At 45.0% G+C, this 27,956-nt stretch overlaps 1 protein-coding gene and 1 non-coding gene across 2 annotated transcripts; both read left to right on the top strand.

The window, feature by feature from the left end:
* The first annotated feature begins 20 nt into the window (after window positions 1-20).
* On the top strand, window positions 21-9,393 carry PPP1R8 (protein phosphatase 1 regulatory subunit 8). The gene is made up of 7 exons (XM_069972614.1): window positions 21-135; window positions 2,188-2,248; window positions 4,503-4,656; window positions 5,696-5,913; window positions 7,022-7,166; window positions 7,521-7,585; window positions 8,598-9,393. Exons 1-7 carry the CDS (start codon window positions 86-88, stop codon window positions 8,937-8,939), a joined length of 1,035 nt encoding a protein of 344 aa, XP_069828715.1. The 5' UTR covers window positions 21-85; the 3' UTR covers window positions 8,940-9,393.
* Window positions 2,639-2,788, top strand: LOC138794266 (small Cajal body-specific RNA 1). The gene has a single exon (XR_011363420.1). It is a non-coding gene; the product is annotated as a small Cajal body-specific RNA 1 (non-coding RNA).
* Window positions 9,394-27,956: the final 18,563 nt, after the last annotated feature.

Raw genomic sequence — 27,956 nt, 5'->3', positions numbered from 1 at the left:
TGGCGAGCACGCATGCGTAGAGGCATCAGCGGATGTAGCGTTTGTATTATCGTAGAATGTTACAGGAGGAGGAGCGGGAGCAAAGATGGCGGCGAATCCGAACTCTAACAATCCCATATTTGACTGTCCGACCTGGTGAGCCGGGGCTGTGGGGAGGAGGTTTGCTAGTTGCCGTGCATATGGTAGTGATGCATAATACAGCAGCTCCGGGCCATGTGTGAAGCGGCAGAAAGAAGATCCGGGGGAGGTGTGGTCTGGAGTTGGAGCCATGTTGTGTGCAGACTCCATAGAGCTACAGTGGGGAGATGACATGTGCAGGCCTGGCTCCTCCAGGGGGATGGGGGAACACTGCTGGGGGCTTTAGCTTGAAGCTGACCAAGGAAACCATCAGCATGGAGCTTGTATGTCTCCCCCATATTTTCTGGCCTCCTACCTCAAAATTATATTGAGAGCCCCCCCCAAACCATAGAGGAGGGGGAGAGGAGTTATAACATACCCTGTGTGCCCAGGAGAGGACCCCTCTGCCTCCCTTCCCCCACCCGCCATCTCTGAGGAACCCTGTATAGATACCCCCAGAGCCGTCACTAGGATAGTGCTCCCTGGGACGCTACATGATATTTACCTTATTTTAAAGGGTAACTCCAGTAATCCCATAAAAAGCATATAGGTGCACTCACTGATCCCTTGACACCGTTCCCACCTTTCTACGCTGCTCCTAGCCCCAGATTCAACCTGTTACAAATAATCCCAGATTTACATCATGGCACCTGGCTGGGAAACTACATCTCCCAGCATGCATTGCACCTTAGAAGCAACTGCCAGGTACCCACCCCTGTCTTGTAGTATCTGCCCACCACTGGCTCCATCTGCTTCATGCAGTAACTATAGTATCTATCTATGGTAGATTATAGAGAGATGAAACAGGGTCTCCTTTCCCCTATACTACTCAGGAGAGGCTGTTGTTGTTAGTGGTGGGCGGGGTTACAGATAAGATGTTGCTTGCCTGGTAACAGAAGAGACAGAGATCATGTGACCTCTGTCTCAAAGGGGAGGAGGAAGGACAGAGGAGTGGAGCAGGCATTGAGGATAGCTTTGGGATGTGCTGCAGACTGACCAATTACTGTAATAGAAACCTATTACACACCAGCTTAGATTATGGGTGGGGACTTTACATCTTTCTTATCCAGAGTTCCCAGTTAACTCTGTGTCTGGGACTTGGTGTCACTGTCATTTACATTTTTTTTGCAGAAATCAATAGTACAGGCAATTTTTAGAAACTTTGTTATTGGGTTTATTAGCCAAAAATGCATTTTTATCATGAAAAAGCAGTTTGAAGCTCTCCCCCCTTGTCTGCATGGTTTTCTATGGAGGGTGTGTGTGTGTGTGGGGGGGGGGGGAAAGGTTGGCGGTGACCTGAGGAAAGTCTTTTTAAATGCAGATAATGGCAGATTTGCCTAACGGACCCAATTACAAAGTTTCTTAAAATCGCCTGTACTATTGATTTCTGCAAAAAAAAACAACAGTGACACTTTAAGGCATACTCTTAAAGAGTTTTATAGGCTAATCACAAAATAATCTATGGACGGAGGATGGTAGGTAATACTCGCTCCAGCGCTGATGCCATTCCAAGATTCCCAGCAGATTTATACAGATGTCCCATATACTCAGCATAGGACACTGTAGCCAGTTATAGGCCTCTGCAGTCCTATGCGGTGCATCTTCCTAGTGAGCGGCTGCAGCACTGTGTGTGCGGTGTGACTGATCTCTCTAATTGTCTTTTTATCTAGTTGGTTTTAGTTTATGTGGGAAAAATGGGGAAATTACTGGGGGGGGGAGGATGTGAGCAGAGTAGAATATCTCAGCGCTATATAAGTAGCAGAAACAAATGGACAGTGAGACTACGGAACTCTCTACCACGCGGTGTGGTCATGGCTGACTGTAATAAAAGATTTCATGTGATCGAATGCTGATCCAGGGATTACCCTCATTGCCATAGGGGAGTCGGGAAGGAGTCTTCACCCGGTGATGGGGCAATTGGTATCTGCCTCATGGGGTTTTTTGCCTTCCTCTGGATCAACACTTTAGGGTTATAGGTTAAACTTGATGGACTCTTGTCTCCCCCCCCCCCCCCCCAACCTTATTAACTATGTAACTGTATGTAAATGGTGAATGTTTTTCTCCCTGTAGGGCAGGAAAACCCCCTCCCGGACTTCATCTTGATGTTGTTAAAGGGGATAAACTCATAGAGGTAAGCCGATAGCTGACTGGGGGTGTTCTGGATATTTGAAGTCGTGTAGTTGTAGCCTTTTAGTTAGAGGCTCCAAGGCTCCAACTCGCCAAACCTATGTTATCTGACGATTCAAAAAGGGTGTCAGAAACCTATATAGATCTGTAACTTAAAAATCTCCAGTCTTCCAGTACTTATCAGCTGCTGTATGTCCTGCAGGGAGTGGTGTATTCTTTCTAGTCTGACACAGTGCTGTATGCTGCCACCTCTGTCCATGTCAGGAACTGTCCCCATAGAAAACCTCTCCTGCTCTGGACAGTTCCTGCCATAACCTTCTCCTTTACTTGTTTTATGTAATTGATTTCTTTAGGTAGCCCTGAGAAGTTTTCCTGTTTAGCCGTGGTTTGTGCTGTGCACTTGATACTAACCTAGATATCTTCTCTGGTTTGTCTCCAGAGTGTGCCCGTGGTATCTGGGTCCACAAAGTGCTATAGTAACTGCCGTAAGCATTTAAGCTCAGCGTGTGGAGTGACGCTCTGGGTTATAACTTGCTGTACAGAGATTATTTTATTATAAGTTGAGATGTTTGTTCTAAAGTTAAATACATGTGGTGGTTTTTGTAGTTTATACTGTAAATTTAATTTAGTAAGACATACAGCACAGTACAGTCTATCGAAAAGCCAACTAGTTACTATGGGCTAGAGTTGAGCAAACTTTGAGCACGCTCTGGTTTGTACACACCCGAGCGTGCAGCATTTGATTACCGGTGGCTGGAGAAGTTGTATGCAGCCCTAGGGACTTCTGGGATACATGGTTGTATCCATGTTTTCTAGGAGTCCATAGGGCTGCATCTAACTTCAGCAGCCATCAGTAATCAAATGCGACACGCTAGGATTCGGAACAAATCAGAGCGCGCTCAAAGCTCTTTTTTTTTTTTTTTTTTTTTAATAACTGATCACAGCTCAACCCCTGGACAGTGACTAACTACCATCACAGCACGCACCCAAACACTCCACCCTATAAGCTTTCACCTCTTGTGAGCTTGTAAGTTTATTTGATGTAGGGAAAAAAACTGTCCGTCAAATCCATGGGGAATCAAGGAAACTGACATGTGAGGTTCCAGTCTTGATTCCCCCCAGAGGCATATACATTGACTATTTGGACCCTCCCATAGACATATTGGGGGAGATTTATCAAACATGGTGTAAAGTGAAACTGGCTCAGTTGCCCCTAGCAACCAATCAGATTCCACCTCTCATTTTCCAAAGAGTCTGTGAGGAATGAAAGGTGGAATCTGATTGGTTGCTAGGGGCAACTGAGCCAGCTTCACTTTACACCATGTTTGATAAATCTCCCCCATATTGTTTATGCATGGTCTGATGTGTTCAGTTGTTGTGTTTTTAACCCCTTGATACATCTTTTGGTCAGGGTCCTAATTCCATGTACAGAATGTCATGAGGGCTCATCCAGGACACATTTTGTTTTGGCCAGACTTCAACCCCTAGGATGCTGGGGACAAATTGTGATTGTCTTCTGGCAATCCGTCACCCCATCAGTACTGGGTTGATACATACACAAAGATGTGCATGTAAAAAAAAAAGCCCAATGAAGGCCCCCAGGTATGCCATCTGTACCTACCCAGCTATGCCTCCGGTTGGGTCGCTTATCAGCATTATGTTCACCAGGTAATACTGATAAGGTGAGATTTGCTTTTTATCTGCCTTATTCCCAAGTGACTATCCCTGTCCAAATTAAGTATGAGGACATGACACCAGGCAAAAAGACGGTATCGCCTCCTCTATCAGCTGAGTTTGGCATGTGCATTTAATACTTTATTTGGTTTCACATGAAATATATAAACTTTCAATACAGGTGGGGTTTCAAGTCACAAGACACATACATATCACATTCTGATTGGTCAATCCATAGATGGTCAGCAGTTTCCTGTCCTGCACAGTCAGGCTGGTACAACTTGTTGTTTGTTGTATATTTTTTATATAACAGTGTCTGTCTTGGGTCTGTGTTGTGGCTGCGATGTAGGTTCATGGTGCTCTCTTCCTAGACGTGCTGCCAGCATTCCTTTCCTTCTTCCAGAAGCAGATACAAGGCTTAAGCCATTTTAAGGATTACAATATTTTTCTAAAGTAACATCATCTTTATGGCCACCTTCATAATACAAAATGAAAAAATTAACTTTGTTTTTTTATGTAAATTCTGCAAGGGTGAGTTTTTGTTCTTTTATTCTTCAACAATTTACTTTTCAAACTTCCTGCAGAAACTTATTATTGATGAGAAGAAATACTACCTGTTTGGGAGGAACCCCGATATGTGTGACTTCACAATTGACCATCAGTCCTGCTCCAGAGTTCATTCAGCGCTAGTCTACCATAAGCATTTGAAGCGAGTCTTTCTCATAGATCTCAACAGCAGTAAGTTTGTATTCAAAAAGTTCTGGTTACTTTAAAGTGTTACTGTTGTTTAAATTTTTTTTTTTTTGCAGAAATCAATTGTACGATAATTGTACGATTTTAAGAAACTTTTAATTGGATTTATTAGTCAAAAATGCATTTTTGTCATGAAAAAGCAGTTTGAAGCTCTCCCCCCTGTCTGCATGGTTTTCTTATAGAGAGGGGAGGGGAGGAGGGAGATGAGGCACCAAAACATGACAACAAAGAGTTAATTTACAGCTATATCACCGGACCTCTCCGACCTCTGAATACTGGCTGTCACACAGGTCCCACTGTGGAATCCTTGGTTCTCTGCGGGCGACTAATCCCCCCTCCCCTCTCCATAGAACAGACAGGGCTCGACTGATGTAAGAGAGTCGAGATTTCCTGATAATGAGCAGTGAATGAGGAGGAGGAGGAGGAGGGGGGGGGACCTGGGGAAAGTCTTTTTGTATGCAGATAATGGCAGATTTGCCTAATAAACCTAATTAAATAAGGGGTACTCTGGAATTTATATTTCGCCATATAATGCTGCGGCTGCATAAAAAAATAATAAACATCCTACTCTCGCCTACCACGCTCAATTGGGGATTTTCCTGTCATTTCTGAACGCTCCAGCCCCTACTTCTGAGAAACACTCGTCTCAGCAGTGACAGCCTGCTTAACCAATCACTGACTGAAGCCAGACAGTGCCATGGCCAGGGATTGGCTGAGCAGGCTGTCACTGACAAGACTGGGGAGTCTCAAAAGTGGCATCTAAAGTGCTCATTGTGGTACCCAATAACGTGAAAGGAGAACCCCTTTGGGAACCTAATAGGGTGTTGATTGTTTTCTATGCAACCCCCACATTTTATGACATATATATTGCAACACCCACATTTTATGATATATATATATATGTATATATATATATATATATATATATATATATATATATATATGTATCTATATATGTGTGTGTATGTATTTACCCCTTTAAGTTACTGTACAGTAAAATATATATATATATTTTTCTTTTCAGCTCATGGGACTTTCCTTGGCCATATCCGCTTAGAACCCCACAAGCCCCAACAGATCCCCATTGACTCCACGGTTTCTTTTGGTGCGTCAACACGAATGTATACACTTAGGGAGAAACCTCAAACCCTTCCATCTGCATTGAAAGGAGATGACAAAGCTGGGGAGGATGATGAGCTGAAAGGTCTTCTGGGCCTTCCGGAGGAGGAGACCGAATTAGACGTGAGTAACTTTTATCTAACAATTTAACATAGGCAGAGGTTGTTGATCTGTTTTTGGTGTATTTGGATCTACAGTAAAGGGTTTATCCGTTGAAAATCTTTTTCTTTCAAATCAACTGGTTTCGTAAATTTTATATAGATTTGTAATTTACTTCTATTTAAAAATCTCCAGTCTCCCAATATTTATCAGCTGCTGTCTGTCTTGCAGGAAGTGGTGTATTCTTCTCAGGCTGACACAGTCCTCTGCTGCCACTTCTGTCCATGTCAGGAACTGTCCAGAGCAGGAGAGGATTTCAATGGGGATTTGTTACTGCTCTTAGCAGAGGTGGCAGCACAGAGCACTGTGTCAGACTGGAGAGAATACATCACTTTCTGCAGGAAATATGTAAAATTTTACAGAATGTATTAGTGTAGGCCTAGTTTTCCTTGTGACACCCCCTCCCTTTAAGCACAAGCCTAAAGTGACACTGTCACCCCCTTTTAGCATTCTGACTTCTCTACACAGGTGTTAAGGGTAAATTTAGCAGTTTTCATACCATATTTTATATCATACGTCATGGTGCTTGTTCCAGTAAAAAGTGATCTTTTATCAACTGCAGATTGTGCTAAGTGGGCGTGGCTTCACAGAAATGGCGCCACTTTACCCTGCCCACAGCACCACCGTTGGCCCCGCCCCTCCATGACATCATAGGCATATAGGCACCCCCCCCCTTGCCGACCATTGGAAGAGGGCCTACGTGACTATGACGTCACGGAGGGGAGGGGCTAACAATGATGCTGTGGGCGGGGCTAAGTGACGCTTCCCGACAACCAGCACCATGAAGTATGATATAAAATAAGGTATGAAAACTGCTAAATTTACCCTTTATACCCCCGTAGAGTCAGTATGCAAAAAGGAGGTAACCGTGTCACTTTAAGCAGCACTTACCCATACAACTTGATCAGGTGTCGGTCATATATTTTGGATATATATATATATTATGTACCTGCCACAAGGGGTAAATATAGCATTTTTTTTCTTCTTTTGGTCAGACTACCATTATAAATGAATATACTGTACAGACAGCTATAGCGCGGGCAATGCTGTTAAATTTCATTCCTTCTTATAGAATCTTACAGAGTTCAACACGGCTCACAACAAGAGGATATCCACACTTACCATAGAAGAGGGCAATCTGGACATCCAGAGATCTCGGCGAAAGAAGAGGAGTTACAGAGTCAGCTTCAGTGAAGATGATGAAGTTATTAATCCAGGTGAATAAACGCCCGACAGCATATATATATTTTTAATTAATTACATGGTACAGTTTAGGGCCTTGGGTGATTTTGTCTTCATTTTATTATTGTGTTTTCCGACAACTGCATATGCCGCTGTACTTTAGTTCTACTGCTATGAAGGGATAATAAAATGGAAAGTTATGGCTCTAGCTCTTTGGCTGATAATTGCCACATGTAGTCAAACTAGAGTCTGCTACAAAAAGACACCCAACTGTAGACAGTTGTCTTGGCCCGTTCTTGCCCTGTGTTTATGTACAGCTGAGTACTGGTGGGCATGATCCTGCCTAGCAGTATATACACACACTTAAAAAATTTTTCTTCTCTTAACAGAGGATGTTGACCCTTCAGTTGGTCGTTTTAGGAACATGGTGCAAATAGCTGTGGTTCCAGTGAAGGTAAGTTACATTTCATGGCCAGATTTAGGCCACATTTACACGCTCTGTAGTTTTGGATTCACAATTTTGGTCAAATTCAGGGCCCATTGATTTTAATTGGGCTGTTCACACTGTCCGTACATTTACTGATCCATAGTCCAAAATTACCGACAAGCTCTAGTACGGATCTTAATTACGGCACAGATAGAAGTCTATAAGAACATCTGTAATTTTTGCAAATTTAACATCCAAAAACTATTCCCACTTATTTAACTATCACTTCCCCTCTTTTGCTGATCTGCAAAAAAATATGGAATACGGATTAATTTTTTTTGTGGATTGCAGATATATACGATCCTGAAGAACTACTAAACCTGTGACTGTAGCCTTCGGGTCTCCTCTTCAAGTTATATACAGTGGTGCCTTGGATTATGAGCATAATTCGTTCCGGGGCCGCTTGTAATCCAAATCCACTCCTAAACCAAAGCAAATTTTCCCATAAGAAATCATAGAAATTCAGACAATTGGTTTCACACCCCAAAAATAAACATTTATTATTCTGAATAACATGTATAACTAATGAAACGAACATTCAGAAACAGCAGAATATGTGATAAAATAAGTTACTGTACAGTAATAGAGCGGATGGGAAACATAAGGTCTGACAGAGACTGCAGGGAGCACATACATGCAGCACACTCTGTCCGGGGAGAGAGGGGTTACAGCTATGGAGAGATCACCTCCACAGTCCTGTCCCCTGATGTAAGCCCCAGCCTGAAGTGGATCTGCTATGATTTGGAAGGTGAGGGAGACTTCCTGGGTCAGAGTACAGGGCTGTAGACCCCGCTATGCAGACCATGCCCCTCCTCCACTCGCCCTCCCACCCAGTACAGGGAGCTCCTAAACCAAAGCTCTTAAACCAAGTCATAATTTTGAAAAACTGTGAGCTCTTTAACCAAAACGCTCTTAAACAAAGTTACTCTTAAACCAAGGTACCTCTGTATCTAATTTTACCGTCTCTGTTTCGCTGCAGAAAAAGAAAACAGAAACATCGGGCTCCCTGAGCTTGGAGGACTCTGTGGGACGTCGTGTGCAGAATTTTCCATTCTCTGGAGGCTTGTATGGGGGTCTCCCTCCTACTCATGCAGAATCGGGTGCACAGACAGCTGGTGGTCATGGTACAGCTCTGATGGGTGGCATGCCTTTCCCTAACTTGGCACCAGAAGTGGATATAGCACCAACCACCCCAACAGCTGCCCCCATCACTGTTGCCCCTACTTCATCCAGCTTCCCTGCAGATACTGTGAATGAGCCCAAGAAAAAGAAGTACGCAAAGGAAGCATGGCCTGGGAAAAAGCCTACGCCTCTTATTTAAAAGACAAATCCAGACTGTTATGTAGGGGGGAAAGAGCAGAGAAGAAGAGTCCTTTTACACTTATTCTAGAGGTTGTTGCTTTCATGCTGGATCCTCACTGCTGCATTGTGGGTTGTGAAAACAATCCTGGACTGCCAAGGGGGATGTATTTGGATGAACACCTGTTGCTTTATATTCTAGAAGCCCAGTATATCCTGGTAATGAACCATCAGCACTAGGGAACACAGGATACCAGGAGCACTCCACATAATGTCTACAGTTTTCCGCAGCCACTTGGATTTTCAGTAAAAAATGAATGGAAGCCAGATGGACCTTGCCATTTCACCACGGAAAGACACATGATTTATCCTTTCTGGACAATAGTCTATTACCCCACATGCAATATGTACAGATAGGTTTTGTATATGTCAAGTGGTTTTAACAATCTGTAAAATTAGATATACTTTCACTCTAACTCCAATATGTATGCCTTTTATTACCAATGTCTGTACAAGAACCAAAAGAAAGCAGGCTATATTATGGCACCTTTTTTTTTTTTTTTTTTTTTGAGGAGTGGGAATGTTTTTAGCTTATCGGCCAGACTACAGGATTAAATGGCATACAGTTGTGCTCAAATGTTTACATGCCCTGTCAAAATTTTTGCTTTTGTGTTGAATGAGAACTTTTTTCCACTCCTGGTTAGTGATCGGGTGAAGCAATTTGTCAAAAGACTGACTTTTTGCTTTTTAATAGAGATGAGTGAACTGGGTTCGGGTTTGAGTCCATCCGAACCCGAACGATCGGCATTTGATTAGCTGGGGCTGCTGAAGTTGGATAAAGCTCTAAGGTTGTCTGGAAAACATGGATACAGCCAATGACTATTTCCATGTTTTCCACATAGCCTTAGGGCTTTATCCAAGTTCAGCAGCCACCGCTAATCAAATGGCGAAAGTTCGGGTTCAGATCGACTCGAGCATGCTCGAGGTTCATTCGTCTCTACTTTTTAACCCTTTCACGACCTGGGGTCATTGATACATCACTGTCCAGGTCATTTTAGGACATCAGTTTATGGGGTTCATAATGATCCCATAGGTTGATGTCCCTATGTCTGCCCCCTCTCCTCTGTCCCCTGCCGCTGTTACAATCTTGTGACAGCTGTAGGGGAGCGAGGAGAGGGGGCAGAACTCATGGACGCGGACCCTGCGCGCCCAGCCTTCCCTCCCTCTCCCTGCCGGCCTCCGTAGCCTGAGGCTTCCGGTTTCCATGGCTACCATTTGGGCTCTGCCATCGCTTCGCAGAGCCCTGATGGACAGTGGACAGAGAATTCTTCCTCTGTAGAGGGAGAATTCTCTGTCAGAAGCCCTATAAATGCTGCGGTTGTGCTGACCGCAGTGTCTAAAGGGTTAACTCTCAGCACCGGAGCGCGGCCCTTGTGCTGAGAGTTGCGTCGGGTCTCTGGCTATCACTGATAGCCGGGTCGTGCTGTGGATGACACAGGCACAGCTCCTGTGCCTGTGTCATCCTGGATCGTAAATTTAACATCACTGCAGCATCAGGCATAGGCTGCAGCGACATTACTTTACAGTGCAACGGCGGGTTGAGGTTAAATCATAATGACAACCAAAAACATCCAAATGACACTGATCAAAAGTTTACATCCCCCAGTTCTTAATACGGGGTATTGCCCCCTCTAACATTAATGGCAGCTTGAAGTCTTTTGTGGTAGTTGTGGATGAGGCTCTTTCTTTCCTCAGATGGTAAAGCTGCCCGTTCTTCTTGGCAAAAAGCCTCCAGTGCCTGTAAATTACTGGGCTGTTTTGCATGGACTGAGTGCTTGAGATCGCCCCAGAGAGGCTCGATGATATTGAGGTCAGGTGCCTGAGATGGACAAGAAAGCAAAAATTCTGCCAGTGTATGTAAACTTTTGAGCACAACTAAGTTAAAATTTATTTTATTGGGGCAAATGTCCATTGCCAAAGTAAAGGATTGTGCAAGATTGGTCACTTTACATCCACATGTTAGCGTGCAGGTAATAGAAATATGCATTTATCGCTCTGGCCATTGGAGGGGTACAAAGAAACAATTCCTTTAGGTGGGAAACAAAAATAACCCCCTCTCGATTCCCAAACTTCGTCACCTCTGTCGGCTTCACCGCACCAGAGACATTTTATGAAGACTTTTCACTAGTAATCCTTCTCTCCAAAGAGACATATCGAAGGGGTGACCCTGTTGGGCTTATCCGGGAGGCAAAGAGTAAAGGACCGTAAGGGGGAGTATAGCAGGCTTTTGGTAAGTATTATCTCACTTCCTAGGACCATCTCCTCGCAAGGACTCTGCCACACAACTGGCAGCATTAAAGAAAATTAATTTGTTTTTATTGATTTTTATTTTATATTTTTATTATTATGGGGGCTGCCATCATGCTCAAGTTTTTTTTGCTTTTTTTTTTTTAGTTTTTAATGACATGCTTTATGGCAAAGCCTCATAGATCTCCGGATCCTATTCTTTGTATTGGACTAGAGACGCTGTATGTGTTTCAGGAAGTGGTGTATTCTTTACAGTCTGAGACAGTACTCTCTGCTGCCACCTCTGTTCAGGCCGTGTAATGATCCATTTACACAAAGATTTGAAGCCAAAGCCTGAAACAGACTATAAACAGAGATCAGGTCAAGGAAAGCCTGAGATTTTTCCTCTTTTCGAATCTATTCCTGGCATTGGCTTCAAATCTTTGGCAGATAATCTGGCAAGCCCTAATAGGCCCAAATCTAGCAGATTGGCACTCATTTACAGTAACCTAACTGGCAACACCTGGGGTCAGATTTTAGTTATAATATGGTGATGCATAGGTTTTTTTTTTTTTAATTTATGTTTTTTATTTAGTAAAAACAAAGACACCATATGGGGCGACCACTACAAAACCCCCCCCCAAAAAATTAACTCACCTGGGGCCCGTTCCTGGCCTCTGCGCGCCTCCTGTCCCGTTCCTGGTGCAGGCAGTGTGACGTACACTGACTGCGCGGGGGATCAACGGGAGAGCTTCTCCGATGAGACGCTCGGCTGCTTGGGGGAGCTTCGATGATCCCCGGCGCAGTCAGTGTACATTTTCCAGCGTATAAGACGAACCCCTGACAATCTTCTTGAAAGCCAAGGGTTGTCTTCTACGCCCAGTCGCTTTATACGCCGTAGAATACGGTACTTCAAAAGGCCATGGGCCTTTTAGCTGATGCTTATGTTGAATCTGTCTGGATAGGTGCACATGGTGCTACTGTCTCTAATGATACTAGGAGAGCTTTGTCCTTCAAAATGTGAGCTGGTGAAACGACTTCCAAGGTAAAATGATGTTCTATAGAATTTGAAGGGGAATATGGGTTTGGGCTTGTCATAGATAAATTACTACAAAAAGTCTTGCAAAAACAGCACCACCCCCGATCCCCACTCTAGGTGTGGGGTTTTGCAACTTGTGTCCATTGAAGTAAAAGGAGCTGAATTGCAGTACCACACACAATCTGAGGACAGGGGTGGTGCTGTTTTTGCAAGAAAGCAGATAGTGTTTTGTTTTTTAAGCCGGATAACCTCTTTAACCCCTTCCCGCATCACATTTACATCCTGATGCGGGAGGGGGGGGTTCAGAAAGGGGTCACGCGGCGACCCCTCTCTGAACCGCTGCGATCCTAGGTGCTATGTGTAGCCCGGGACCGCGGCTATTATACATTTAAATGCTAAATTCAAAACTGACAGATTTAAATGTATTGTTTCCCCCTATCCTTGGTGTCTAGTGGGGGGGGGTCGATGCGATCATGGAGGGAAGCTCTCGTCTTCTTATCGAGCCGCCACTCTGCTGCAGACCAGAGTAATACAGCAATGATCTGATCAATCATTGCTGTATTAAGTATACTGCAGTGATCTCTATGGGAAACGAAAACGTTAAAGTACAATAAAAAAAACAAACTGTTTTTATTAATAAAAAAAAAAATCTCCTCCCCTAATAAGTTTTAAATCACCCCCTTTTCCCATTTTATAAATAAAATTAAATAAAGAAAGATGTTTGGTATCACCACGTGCGTAATTGCCCGAACTATTAAATTATTACATTTCGGATCTCGCACGGTGAATAGCGTAAGCGCAAGAAAAAGCCAAAGTGCTAAATTGCGAAAAAAATTTTAAATTGTAATAAAAAGGGATCAAAAAGTTGCATATACGCAAGTAAGGTACCGATAAAAAGTAGAAATCATGGCGCAAAGAATGACACCTCATACAGCCCCATAGACCAAAGGTTAAAATCGCTATAAGGCTGAGAACAGAGCAATTTTAAACCAATCAGATCCCACCTTTCATTTTTCTAAGAGTGTGAGGAATGAAAAGTGGAATCTGATTGGTTGCTAGGGGCAACTGAGACAATTCTACTTTACACCAGTTTCATAAATCTCCCTCTGATTTTTTTTTTTGAAAGGTTTTAATTTTTTTTTAAAAGTTGTCAGATAAAATAAAAGTCACATAAATTACACATCGTTGTAATCATACCAACTTGAGGAATATATATAATATGTTTAGTTTTACTATAGAATGAATGGCATAAACACGAAAGCCCCCCAAATGAAAACAAATTGCTTTTTTTTTTTTTTCAATTTCATAAATAATTTTTTTCTGGTTTGACAGTGTACTTCATGGAAAAATTAAGTCTGCCACTGTAAAGTACAATTAGTGGTGCAAAAAAAAAAGGGCTCATGTGGGTCTGTAGGTGACAAAATGCAAGTGCTATGGCCTTTTAAACAGGAGGATAAAACGAAAACGCAAAAATGAAAATTAGCCCGGTTCTTAAGGGGTTAAAGCTCCTAGATGTAAAGTTGCCTTATAAACCAGTCTTTCTGTCACAAGATGGCGGACGGGGGTCGACACGAATCAGGTGAGTATAGAGCACTACACTTCGTGGGTGGGGGGAAACACGGGGAAGGGGGCCATTCACTAACATAACATACATTACAAAGTTGTATAACTTTGTAATGTGTGTTATTTAGTGAATAATTGCTTACCGCCGCACTACCCCTTTAATGTTAAGGATTTGCCACTGCTCTGGACAGTTCCTGACATGGACAGAGGTTAAGCAGAGAGGACTGTGTCAGACTGAAAAGAAAACACCATTTCCTGCAGGACATACAGCACCTGATAAGTATGGGAAGACATGAGATTTTTAAATAGAAGTAAATTACAAATCTATATAACTTTCTGAAACCAGTTGATTTGAAAGAAAAAGATTTCCGCTGGATAACCCCTTTAATTTCTTAAATAATAACTGAGATTAAAATGATTTTAGATATATGAGGACAGCTAGGGTTGGCTCACATTATCTTCTAAAAGTCACAAACTTTTACAATGAGGTACGAGTCTGATGCTGGCATATACGATATTCACCTTTATGATCTCACCAAGCGCTTTTATAGATGAAGCAAATATTGTGTAATTTAAAAAAAAAAAAAGCATGGCTAGGACAGGCATATGTATCAATTATAGGATATTGATCGTCAATTACAAAATAAATGAATACTGGATGTCACATTATAAAATATTGATGAAAAATGAACAGCTGAGGCTTAAATAGACAGAAATCACTGGATATCCACGAGCTAAAGTGCAGTGTACAGACTGACAACTAGGGAGCAGCAGTGTAACAAAGAAGTTAATAGTTAAAAGAACAATGCACTGTTACCTGATAGCCACTAAAGGACTGGTTGTAGGTCACATGGTAAAAATATAGGAAAATAGGGTGTCACTCACCAATATGGCGGCATTCACCAGAACAGACCAGAACTACTATAACCGTTGCCTTTCTGTGGAATGTCCTAGGCTGTATGTCTTTTGTTCCTGCAGTGATTGTCTGACTTATGACCAGGGGCGCCGCAATCATGAGGCGACCTGAGTCGTCTGCCTCAGGCGGCGCCACCAGCTGTCTTCATGGGGGCGGCATTCAGTGGCAGATTATAATATGAGCTGTTCGGGCGGCCGCCCACATTATAATCCGCCACTGATTGTACCATGTACTGGAGACCCCCGCGCCCGGACAGCATCTGTAATGAGATGCTGGGAGCGGGGGAGACTGTATTCATAAGCGCCGCGGTGTAATGAATCAGCCGCGCGGTGCTGTTACTACAGCGCGGCGCTTATGAATACAGTCTCCCCCGCTCACAGCATCTAATTACAGATGCTGTCCGGGCGTGGGGGGACTCCGGTAAATGCATTCCACGTCCGTGATCCGTCAGGATCACGGAACGTGGGAATGCAGCCTTAGTCCCCCGGCTGATGTGTGGCTGCCGGAGGTGTCCCATCCTGTCTCCGGCAGCGCGCGCATCAGAGAGCTCCCTGTGCACTGGAAGTCACAGCCACAGGCGCACGGGGAGCTCTCTGATGCGCGCGCTGCCGGGGACAGGACGGGACACCCCGGGCAGCCGCACATCAGCCGGGACCAGACCAGAGAGGCTCGACGGGGGAACGGAGGGCAGGTGAGTTGTGTGCTGTTTTTTGTTTTTGTTTTATCTGCTGTGCAGGGGGGGGGGGGAGAGGGGGACCATCTATAAGGTGGGGGGGGGGAAGGGGGCCATCTATAAGGGAGGGGGGAAAGAGGGGGACGATCTATAAGGTAGGGGGGAGAAGAGGGGGACCATCTATAAGGGGGGACCATCTATAAGGGAGGGGGAGAGGGAAGAGGGGGACCATCTATAGGGGGGGGAAGGGGGCCATCTATAAGGGAGGGGGGAAAGAGGGGGACCATCTATAAGGGAGGGGGAGAGGGAAGAGGGGGACCATCTATAGGGGGGGGAAGGGGGCCATCTATAAGGGAGGGGGGAAAGAGGGGGACCATCTATAAGGGGGGGCCATCTATAAGGGAGGGGGGAAAGAGGGGGACCATCTATAAGGGAGGGGCGGGAGGGGGACTGTCTATAAGGGGGGGGGAGAGGGGGACCATCTATAAGGGGGGGGAAGAGGGGGACCATCTATAAGGGGGCATCTATAAGGGAGGGGGGAGAGGGGGACCATGTATAAGGGGGGTAGGGGGACCATCTATAAGGGAGAGGGGACCATCTATAAGGGAGGGGGAGAGGGGGACCATCTATAAGGGAGAGGGGACCATCTATAAGGGGGGGGGAAGAGGGGGACCATCTATAAGGGGGGGGGGGAGAGGGGGACCATCTATAAGGGGGGGGAGAGAGGGAAGAGGGGGACCATCTATAAGGGGGGGGGAGAGGGGGACCATCTATAAGGGGGGGGAGAGAGGGAAGAGGGGGACCATCTATAAGGGAGGGGAAAGAGGGGGACCATCTATAAGGGGGGGGGGAGAGGGGGACCATCTATAAGGGAGGGGGGAAAGAGGGGGACGATCTATAAGGTAGGGGGGGAAGAGGGGGACAATCTATAAGGGGGGACCATCTATAAGGGAGGGGGAGAGGGAAGAGGGGGACCATCTATAGGGGGGGGAAGGGGACCATCTATAAGGGAGGGGGGAAAGAGGGGGACCATCTATAAGGGGGGGCCATCTATAAGGGAGGGGGGAAAGAGGGGGACCATCTATAAGGGGGGGACCATCTATAAGGGAGGGGCGGGAGGGGGACTGTCTATAAGGGGGGGGGAAGAGGGGGACCATCTATAAGGGGGGGGGAAGAGGGGGACCATCTATAAGGGAGGGGGAAAGAGGGGGACCATCTATAAGGGGGCATCTATAAGGGAGGGGGGGACCATGTATAAGGGGGGGAGGGGGACCATCTATAAGGGAGAGGGGACCATCTATAAGGGAGGGGGAGAGGGGGACCATCTATAAGGGAGAGGGGACCATCTATAAGGGGGGGGAAGAGGGGGACCATCTATAAGGGGGGGGAGAGAGGGAAGAGGGGGACCATCTATAAGGGGGGGGAGAGGGGGACCATCTATAAGGGGGGGGAGAGAGGGAAGAGGGGGACCATCTATAAGGGAGGGGAAAGAGGGCGACCATCTATAAGGGAGGGGGGAGAGGGGGACCATCTATAAGGGAGGGGGGAGAAGGGGACCATCTATAAGGGAGGGGGGAGAGGGGGACCATCTATAAGGGGGGGGGGAGAGGGGGACCATCTATAAGGGGGGGGGAGAGGGGGACCATCTATAAGGGGGGGGGGACCATCTATAAGGGGGGGAAGAGGGGGACCATCTATAAGGGGGGGAAGAGGGGGACCATCTATAAGGGGGGAAGAGGGGGACCATCTCCTAAAAGATCAGCACCCTCCTCTCCTGACATCCTCTGTGCTGCTGTGACCTCTCCTAAAAGATCAGCACCCTCCTCTCCTGACATCCTCTGTGCTGCTGGGACTTCTCCTATAGGATTAGCACCCTCCTCTCCTGACTTCCTCTGTGCTGCTGGGACCTCTCCTATAGGATTAGCACCCTCATCTCCTGACATCCTCTGTGCTGCTGGGACCTCTCCTATAGGATTAGCCCCCTCCTCTCCTGACATCCTCTGTGCTGCTGGGACTTCTCCTATAGGATTAGCACCCTCCTCTCCTGACATCCTCTGTGCTGCTGGGACTTCTCCTATAGGATTAGCACCCTCATCTCCTGACATCCTCTGTGCTGCTGGGACCTCTCCTATAGGATTAGCCCCCTCCTCTCTTGACATCCTCAGTGCTGCTGGGACCTCTCCTATAGGATTAGCCCCCTCCTCTCCTGACATCCTCTGTGCAGAAAGGGACCAAAAATTATGTTTATTGGGGACAGCAGTGAGGGGGGGGGGCAGTAGTGGATTATAATGTGGGCGGATTGACGGGGGGGGGGGGGGGGGCGTCATTCTATAGTTCGCCTCGGGCAGCAGAGAGGCTAGAATCACCCCTGCTTATGACAAATATCTACCTGGTCCGTTCTTAGGATCGGACTGGCCCACCGGTGGGATGGAAGTTTTTCCGATGGGCCAACCATTGCAAATAGCTACCGACCAAGCCAAGCTTACACAGAGGTCTAGAACACATGCTTTCCATTGTGTCTGTGTCTAGTAGCTGCAGACTAGAACTTCAGAGTTTTGGCATAGACAGCCCATCACTATATCCTATTGCCTGCACCAGGTTCGATCCAGAACGAATAGGACAACACTGTGGGAAATGGGGACATAGAAGGGGGGCCTGTCTACAGTATAGGGGCACAGAATGTGGACTATGTAAAGTATGGAATTACAGGAAGTATGGAGGAACAGTGGACATCTGTCTACAGTGTAGGGGTATGGAAGAGGGCCTGTCTACAGTGTAGGGGTAGAGAAGAGGGCCTGTCTACAGTGTAAGGGGAGAGAAGAGGGCCTGTCTACAGTGTAGGGATATGGAAGTGGGCCTGTCTACAGTGTAGGGGTAGAGAAGAGGGCCTGTCTAACGTGTAGGGGTAGAGAAGATGCCCTGTCTACAGTGTAGGGGGAGAGAAGAGGGCCTGTCTACAGTGTAGGGATATGGAAGAGGGCCTGTCTACAGTGTAGGGGGAGAGAAAAGGGCCTGTCTACAGTGTAGGGGTAGAGAAGAGGCCCTGTCTACAGTGTAGGGGTAGAGAAGAGTCCCTGTCTACAGTGTAGGGATATGAAAGAGGGCCTGTCTACAGTGTAGGGGGAGAGAAAAGGGCCTGTCTACAGTGTAGGGGTAGAGAAGAGGCCCTGTCTACAGTGTAGGGATATGGAAGAGGGCCTGTCTACAGTGTAGGGGTAGAGAAGAGGGCCTGTCTATAGTGTAGGGGTAGAGAAGAGGCTCTGTCTACAGTGTAGGGATATGGAAGAGGGCCTGTCTACAGTGTAGGGGTAGAGAAGAGGGCCTGTCTACAGTGTAGGGGTAGAGAAGAGGCCCTGTCTACAGTGTAGGGATATGGAAGAGGGCCTGTCTACAGTGTAGGGATATGGAAGAGGGCCTGTCTACAGTGTAGGGGTAGAGAAGAGGGCCTGTCTACAGTGTAGGGGTAGAGAAGAGGCTCTGTCTACAGTGTAGGGATATGGAAGAGGGCCTGTCTACAGTGTTCGGGTAGAGAAGAGGGCCTGTCTACAGTGTAGGGGTAGAAAAGAGGCTCTGTCTACAGTGTAGGGATATGGAAGAGGGCCTGTCTACAGTGTAGGGGTAGAGAAGAGGGCCTGTCTACAGTGTAGGGGTAGAGAAGAGGGCCTGTCTACAGTGTAGGGGTAGAGCAGAGGCTCTGTCTACAGTGTAGGGATATGGAAGAGGGCCTGTCTACAGTGTAGGGGTAGAGAAGAGGGCCTGTCTATAGTGTAGGGGTAGAGAAGAGGCTCTGTCTACAGTGTAGGGGTAGAGAAGAGGGCCTGTCTACAGTGTAGGGGTAGAGAAGAGGCCCTGTCTACAGTGTAGGGATATGGAAGAGGGCCTGTCTACAGTGTAGGGATATGGAAAAGGGCCTGTCTACAGTGTAGGGGTAGAGAAGAGGGCCTGTCTACAGTGTAGGGGTAGAGAAGAGGCTCTGTCTACAGTGTAGGGATATGGAAGAGGGCCTGTCTACAGTGTTCGGGTAGAGAAGAGGGCCTGTCTACAGTGTAGGGGTAGAAAAGAGGCTCTGTCTACAGTGTAGGGATATGGAAGAGGGCCTGTCTACAGTGTAGGGGTAGAGAAGAGGGCCTGTCTACAGTGTAGGGGTAGAGAAGAGGGCCTGTCTACAGTGTAGGGGTAGAGCAGAGGCTCTGTCTACAGTGTAGGGATATGGAAGAGGGCCTGTCTACAGTGTAGGGGTAGAGAAGAGGCTCTGTCTACAGTGTAGGGATATGGAAGAGCGCCTGTCTACAGTGTAGGGGTAGAGAAGAGGGCCTGTCTACAGTGTAGGGGTAGAGAAGAGCCTCTGTCTACAGTGTAGGGATATGGAAGAGGGCCTGTCTACAGTGTAGGGGCATAGAAGAGCGCCTGTCTACAGTGTAGGGATAGAGAAGAGCGCCTGTCTACAGTGTAGGGGTAGAGAAGAGAGCATGTTTATAGTGTAGGAGCACAAGGGGGGAATTACTACAGTGTTTAGGCCCAAGGGGCTAATTTGGGGCCCTTTGATCTTGGGCCTAAATGGGCCATTGCAACAATTGGCTTACTCTGGATAGAGTTTTGAAATATATTGTGGGGACACAAAAGGGAGCTAACTATAGTGTACAAAGAGGGCAGTATGGATGGGGAGTTTTAGAGATGTGAGGCTTAGTATTTTCCTAGCATGAATCATGGCTGAAAGACTTTTGTGAGTCACTGAATGTAACTGTATTGTAATCACATACCAATTCCGATTTCTAAAATATTCCATATACAGTATAGATACATACATACAGCACTTACAGCTCTAAGTCTTCCCCTCTTCCTCTCTGCTGTCAGGCTAATCGCTTCACAATGTAAGTCTCAGGACATGCGGGTCATGTGACTCAGGTACTTCACCGTTCTCCCTTTGTGAATGACTAATGGCTGGAGGCTGAATTGCCCTCCCCCCCCTTCAGTTGCTGCAGAGCATCGCCTGAGGTAAAGACTTAATTCTGCTCCATGGACGGAGTGGCCCTGCACACAGACACAGCACCACACACAGAAAGACACAGTCTCCTATAGTGATGCAATGGAGCTCACAGTACAGCGACACCTTTGCACAGTGCAATGTCTGTGTTAGTCATTGTCAGTGTGTGTTTACACTGTGCTGTTTACACTGTGATGCCTCAAGTCTAACTTTTGTAAATGTGCAGAGGGACAGGCGGCCCACCAGGTATTTGCCCGATATGCCAGACTGTCAGTCCAGGTCTAAAGAGGAGTCAGAAAGTTTTTGCCCGAAACTGTCTACACTAACAGGAAAGTTCTACTAAAGCACCTGTTCCTAATCCAAACAGGGACAATTAACTAATTAAGAGGGGTAATGGTTAATTAAGGACTACTTACCACTCATGGCTTAAGTCATAGCTTGTACCTGGTCATCATCTCTTTTGCTTAAGCCCTTTAGGTGGGGCAGTGCCATATCCTTGACCATGAGTGTAGTTCAGTACACCACACTGCAGTGTGCTAAATCTGTGGGACTCCTCTACAGCAAAGTCTGAGCTAACTGGACTGCCTAGCACCATCTCCACTATCGTAAAACAACAAACAGCTGCATACTGCCACAGCCCAACTGATAGATTGCTTGCTGAGCCAGGCAGAGTCCCACCTCAGTCACTGATTGGCTGAGAGGGCAATCACTCCGCCGGGGTACCTGGGTTGTCTCCTCCTTCCCCACGGACCGGGAAGGCATCGGGAATCAAATGCGGAAGGTTCGAGTTCAATAAAACCTAAGATTTTTCGCTGTTCGATCATCTCTAGGCAGCAGCTGTAGACACAATATGACAGGGTTGTTTTAACAAAATTAAGTCCATAGGGGCAATAAAATATTGACTGAGGATGTAGATATAGCCTTTAACTAGTTACATTTTGAACAAAGAACAAAAAAAAAAGAGAACGTCCACACTTCTCTGAATTGTTAATATTTTATCGGTTTTGCAGTAAAAAAAATAATTGCAGAAGGTGCCTGTGGTTCCTAAACCAATCGTTCCGGAATAGTTCTCTAAGTTAAATGGTAGAATAAAGAAAGACTATTTCTGTTTATATATAAAAAGTACAACCAAAAATGAAACTTGAAACTATACTTTAAGGAAAATAATAAACTGGATTCTAGGTTCACACTGCGTTTTTGCAGTTCATTTTTTTGACCCATTTTTTGCAATAATCTGTTTTGATCTGTTTTTCCATTGACTTCCATTATTAAAAAAATTCAAAAACTGGATCAAAACTCAACTTTTTTTTTTTTTTTTTTTTTAGCATACACCACTTTTGTGCATGCTAAAAAAAACCCCTGAAAAGACGTATCAAAACGGATGCACACAAATGCATACTTTTTTTGTTTCAGTTTATTTAACATACTGCAAAAATGCAGTGTTTCTAACACTAGAAATAATATGAGATATTTAGGCTATGTTCACATATAGTATTTCCGTCAGTCTTTTGGGCAGTATTTTTTTGTAACCAAGACCAGGAATGGGTTGAAAACACAGAAACTGTGCAAATGTTTCCATTATAATTTTGCACCTCCTCCCTGGCATACGCTTTGTATGTCCCCCCCATTGAGCTGTAACTCTTTCTACTGGCTGGGACTTCATGTGTTTAGTTTTTTTTTTTCTCCCAACCAGCGCAAGACTAGAAAGCTTCAGGAGACTGGACCTGGATACAGTTATACATTAGTCTTCAAGACACTGGACCTGAATACAGTAAGTTTAGCTGTTTTATATTAGTCTTCAGGACACTGGACCTGGATACAGTAAGTCTAGCTGTTATATAGCAGCCTTTGGGAGACTGGACCTTGATATAGTAAGTATAGCTGTTATATACCTGCCTTCAGGAGACTGGACCTGGATACAGTAAGTATAGCTGTTATATAGCAGCCTTCAGGAGACTAGACCTCGATACAGGTAAGTATAGCTGTTATACAGCGGACATCAGGAGACTGGACCTGGATACAGTAAGTCTAGCTGTTATATAGCAGCCTTCGGGAGACTAGACCTGGATACAGGTAAGTATAACTTTGTTTTTAAGCATGAGAACTTAAAAAAAATGATGTAAATTACAAACTTGCTTTATATCACATATCCTGCTGATTTCGATTTTGAAACTTATAACAGTAGGGACAATATAAGTCGCCCTCTGAGTACTGCATGATTTTTTTTCCTACTAAAGACAATGGGAGCTAAAAACCTAACCACAGACGCGCGGCTGGGTCAGTACAGTAGTGCAAAGATTTAAATGGCCATGGAGCTCCTGGAATCATAATGATACATGATGCCAAGAGTTCCGATAATCCGTTCTGTTCGTAGACTGTGTATACTGACTGTGCACAGAACATGGGAATAAATCCTTATACTACAGAAATTTCTGCAACAACAAAATATTTTATGAACAAAATATTTCCTTTTATAGACGACTGTACTAAAGAGAAGTATCTGGTTTCACAATGATTTTATCACTTCCAAGTTAGTTATTCATTTAAAGACTGGTTTCAGTATGTAGATTTTCTGCACAGTCAACTACAACCAGATTAATTGAGTACAGTTTTTTGTAGTTTTCACCCTGATTTAACCGAGGATACTAATCCGTCTGCTCCTACTACTACTAATGTTTACTTACACCAATGATTCCACAGCACTTAAAAATTCTGATGGGAATTTTATAAGCCTGCCTAAATAGGCAAGTTTAAAACTCTAGGTGTTGGGAATAATCTTGAGTATTTGGGGTATCACATTCCAAAGAACTGGTGCAGCACAAGCAAAGACTTGGAGATGGGAACGAGAAGTTTGGATTATGGGGGATTCAAGCTATAGCTCAGTAGCAGACTGTAGAGATGGGGTAGTAGACATGCAGTAACCTGGGGTTGCTAGGTGGTAACAGCAGTGGGCTAGGTGGTGGTGTTTTGATGGGACGTATGTCACAGTGGCCAGGAGTGGAGATGCCCACCTCTGGGTGTACTAGCACCAGGCCAGGATATCACTAGCTAGAGTCTAGCACTTAACCAAGATAACACTTTACTTTAGGAATCTTTAGTGCAATACAGTTTAAAGCGATGTTCACATGGCGTAAGAGACCGGCCGTTCTGTGACCCGGCCAGCTCACAGAGCGGCCGGTCTCTGAAAATATCATCCCGGCCAGTACTACAGTACTGGCGGGATAATCTTTACCGCTGCAGAGTTCTGATGCGGGCACATCCAAGCGCGCCCGCATCAGAACTCCCCACTGCACACTATGAAGCTCCCTAGTGTGCACTGACAGGGTTTTCTGCGGCCGCTATTCACTGAATAGCAGCCGCAGAAAACTGACATTTTAGTTGTATGTGTATATGCTGCGGCCGGGATCCCATAGACACCCGACCAATGTATTTTATCGTATTGACTACCACCGTTGTTGCAATCGGCAACAGCTGCCTTAGAAATACGAAAAAATACGTTGTGTGAACATAGCCTTAGAATGAATGGGTGCAAAAGATAATCAGAACAATTGGTGTACAACAATGTCCTTTCTCCCGATGGACAGCACAGAGTACTTGGATTAGGTGCTTGTAGTGAAGGTAGTAGGTAGTAGGTGTTACTTAAGTGTAGGAAGTTCAAAGTTTATCTTGCCTTGTAGTGCAGAACCCTGCCAGGACAACTTTGAATGTGTGACTTGTGATGAAGAATCTCGTACTCCCAGTTAAGACTGAGAAGAAAGAAGAAGACCACCTAATGCCAGAAGAGCCCACAGAGTGTCTGGTCTGGTAGTATGAGTCCCAGAGTTGAACAACTGGGTGTAGCTAACCCCTCAAGGTTCCCCGAGTAGGTCGGGTAGGTTTTAATGGAGTTCATCAGCTTAGGCACTTTGCTCCACTGCAGACTAATCCCTGTTCTGTATTGTCCTGACTAACTGCAGAATAGGTTATCCCAGGCGTGGGCAAGGTTTTACCCAGGTGACAGGTACCCCACCTTTGGGTTTAGCACTGCAAAGCTTTCTCTCTCAAGTCCAACAAACAAAACTTCTGTCTCTCTCTCCAACTAACAGACGAGAAGCACCCCTATATAGGATATAACTATCCTATATAGGGGTGACCGGGACTAACCTCCTATTGGTGGGGAAAGTACTAGAAAGAAAGAGGTGTAAGTGTCTTATAGATAGAGAAGTGTGAGGCACCCAAGCCAATGATTGGACAACAAAAACCAAGACAGAACACATTTATCCCTTTACATCTTCAGCTGTGCAATAAGAATAGGGAAGATAGAGGCACCAAGTGGAGATAATGCGGATAGGCAATAATCGAGTGTGACACCAGACAGAGATACCTTTTAACAGGTGGAATACGAGGTGGAATGCGCGGCGGGCGACCGTCAATTTCACAAGCACCATGCTTACCTAAGCATGTTGCAGGTCTTCTCCTGCGCTCCTTCTTCCTCCCGGTCCTGCACGCAGCAGCAGCTTTGGAGCGGCCTGTCTTAGCTGACAGACCGCTCAGCCAATCACTGGCCAGGAGTGCCGCGGCCAGTGATTGGCTGAGTGGTCTGTCAGCTCAGACAGGCCGCACCAAAGCTGCTGCTGCGTGCAGGACCGGGAGGAAGAAGGAGCGCAGGAGAAGACCTGCAACATGCTTAGGTAAAGTATGGTGATTAAACAAGGACTGCAATGATGTCCCTGCAGCCCTCGCTAAACGATTATCGGGCTGTGTAATAGGCCCAGTAAACGGGTGGTCTGGGTGGAGGTCTATGGGATTAGGTGATAGTGAGATGTAAAGTTACTTGCTGGAGCTCATTCCTTTAAATACACAGTAAAACATATCCAAGAAAGACAGATGAGGAGGGCATTCTCGTCCAGTGCAGCTTCGTTATTGAAGATACAAGCTCAAAATCACATGAGACATGCAGGAGGAGATGGGGGACGCCATTCCCTTCAAAGAACTCGTAGCAGCTATTTCACGCACATGCGCACTTCATCAGGCATCTCTGAGAGAAAGATACTTTTGAGGATTTAACCTACCATGTGGGGGCACTAATGGTTACACTATTCGGGGATTAACCAGTATATGGGGCAGTATTGGAAATTGGGAAGGATTGGCTAGTATATGGTGCACTATTTGGGGCTAAACTACTTTATGGGGCACAATTGGGGGATTAAAACTATATAGGATACTATTGGGAAGCAAAACTGTGGGAATTAACTAGTATATAGGACAGTATTTGGAGGGATTACCTAGTATGGGGCACTATTAGACACTATTATGGGGTAACTTCTGTATGGGGCAGTATTAAGGGGTATTGTTAAGGGAACTGATACTGCATGAGCAAGACAGGGTTTCAGTCATAGATCTGGGAAAGAAGGATTGTTGGTAAAGTCAGAAAAAGAAAGAGTCGGACAAATAGAGCAGATCCAGTGGGTGCCCATCAGATGCCAAGATTGGGCTGGATGTTGATATCACCCATGATAAATGTAGGTACTTTAGAGAAAGTAGATCTTTAAGAGCAGAAAGTAAAGGAAGTATTTTAAAGATGTCCTGTGGTCAGTATAAAAAAATAAATAAATCAAGTTTATTTATACTGTTTAGTTTCAAGTTCCTGAAAAACGCTGTTTTTACTTTGTTGCCATGCCACCCCTGTTTGTGAGATATAGGGATTTTACTATTTGATTGCAAGTGGGTGTGTGGGTGTAACCCTTATTTAAAATAGGGTATTAATGTTATGCTCTTGATCTTGATTTATGCCTTCTCAGCCTCATATTCACACCTCCCGAGTCACACCCCATCAGCATCATATTCACATGACGATAGTCAACCAAATAGTAAAATCCCTGTAGGGGCAAAGGGGTTTAGCAATGGAAACTCGAGGATACAAAATGGTATATATATATATATATATATATATTTTTTTTTTTTTTATACTTATCACACATTCTTTTTACGTAATCTTTTTTGGATCCAAACAATTCCAATCCAGGTTTTGACCTCAAAAAGAAAAGAAAACACAAGAACCTACATCTATATGAGAAAGCAGAACAACTAAAAAGAAAAAAAACTGAATAAAGAGAAATTAAACAGTTAGGCAGTTAGTGGAAAAAGCAGAAGAGAGCCGTGTTGTTTGCCTGTCACAGCTTATTTGCTAAAATGTAAAAGGTGAAGACACAGGATACACACAAATCAAACAAGTAAATACGGTTGGTGAACTAGCCAAGGGTCAAAACCTAAGAAGCTATCGAGCAGGGAAGTACAAATTCTAAACCAGAACTGAAATAGCCATAGCAGAAAGTCAGAATAAACAAGTTTAGAGAGACAGGAGGAAGGGCTAGCACGCTCAAACTGAGACTTATAGCAAGCGCTACTGACTGGGTGACTGAACTGTTTATAAGATGCCAGGAATCCGCCCCAGGTGTGATTGGACCAGTCCCTGACATCCCAGCCACACACAAAAAGAACAGGAGCAGCTAGAGTGGTATCGACCTGTCCTGACATTGTGACGCAATTTTTGTTCCAGAGTTCTAACCGTTATATTTCAACTGCTTATGAGTAAACTTGATTAAAAAAAGGCTGTCAATCATAGAAGCAAAACCCAATTTAAAGCGCCCCTCACATGTCAGGAAAATTTTTCAGAATTTCTTCTCTGGAATTCCTGATAGATTTCCTTACGCATAGAGTTCTATTGGACATGAACACTCTTCAGGGTTTTTTCCTGAAGGGTGCCTGTTCCTGGAAAATAGGTCTGGGAAGGTATAGAACCTGTCTTATTTTCATCTGGAGTTCCATCATGGATACTTTTCATCCGGAAAGCATCTGGAATTATGGATGCTACATTTTTCTTTCCTGATCCTGAAAGCGCTCCTGTTGGTTTCCTGAATGTGAATACTGAATGCTGTAAGGAAATACTGATGGTTTCCTAAAGCTTTGTGACGGCCTCCTGATCAGGATTTTCTGATAATAAAAACTGAGAATGACGTGCCTAACTACTATATAGGCCTAGGGACCTAGCTACTATATAGGGGGAACTAACATATGAGTTCAAAGAGCGGCCTAAATACTTTGTGGAGGCACAGAGGGTAATATATGTGCTGTAGCAAGGAACATAAAATACACTGCTCAAAAAAATAAAGGGAACACTAAAATGCCACATTCACAATCTCAATGAATGTAATATTCCAATTGAAAATATTTATTGATCATATAGTGGAATGCGTTGAGAACAATACAACATAAAAATGATCAATCTAAATCAAAATGAATATCCCATGGAGGTCTGGATTTTGAATGAATCAAAGTGGAAAATGTAATTAGGCTGATCCAACTTCAGTGGAAATGCCTCAAGATGAGGACATGAGCCTCAGTGGTGTGTGTGGCCTCCACCCTTGTACAACACCTGGGCCATGCTCCTGATGAGGAGGCGGATGTTCTCCTGAGGGATCTGCTCCTAGACCTGAATTAAAGCACCAATCAACTCCTGAATAGTCTGTGATACAATGTGATGTTGGTGGATGAAGCAAGACATAATGTTCCAGATGTGCTTGATTAGATTGGGGCCAG

Source organism: Dendropsophus ebraccatus, chromosome 5 (assembly GCF_027789765.1).
Source record: "Dendropsophus ebraccatus isolate aDenEbr1 chromosome 5, aDenEbr1.pat, whole genome shotgun sequence".
In the NCBI taxonomy this organism is placed as follows: domain Eukaryota; kingdom Metazoa; phylum Chordata; class Amphibia; order Anura; family Hylidae; genus Dendropsophus; species Dendropsophus ebraccatus.
The sequence above is the reverse complement of the archived record's forward strand: the minus strand, read 5'-3'. Positions and strand labels throughout refer to the sequence as shown.

Excerpts from the sequence above, each read along its gene's own strand:
- PPP1R8 (XM_069972614.1), top strand. The coding sequence starts at position 86 with ATGGCGGCGAATCCGAACTCTAACAATCCCATATTTGACTGTCCGACC. Across the intron at positions 4,657-5,695 it reads TCTCATAGATCTCAACAGCA|CTCATGGGACTTTCCTTGGC; the intron begins GTAAGTTTGTAT and ends TTTTCTTTTCAG. Across the intron at positions 7,167-7,520 it reads TGATGAAGTTATTAATCCAG|AGGATGTTGACCCTTCAGTT; the intron begins GTGAATAAACGC and ends TTCTCTTAACAG.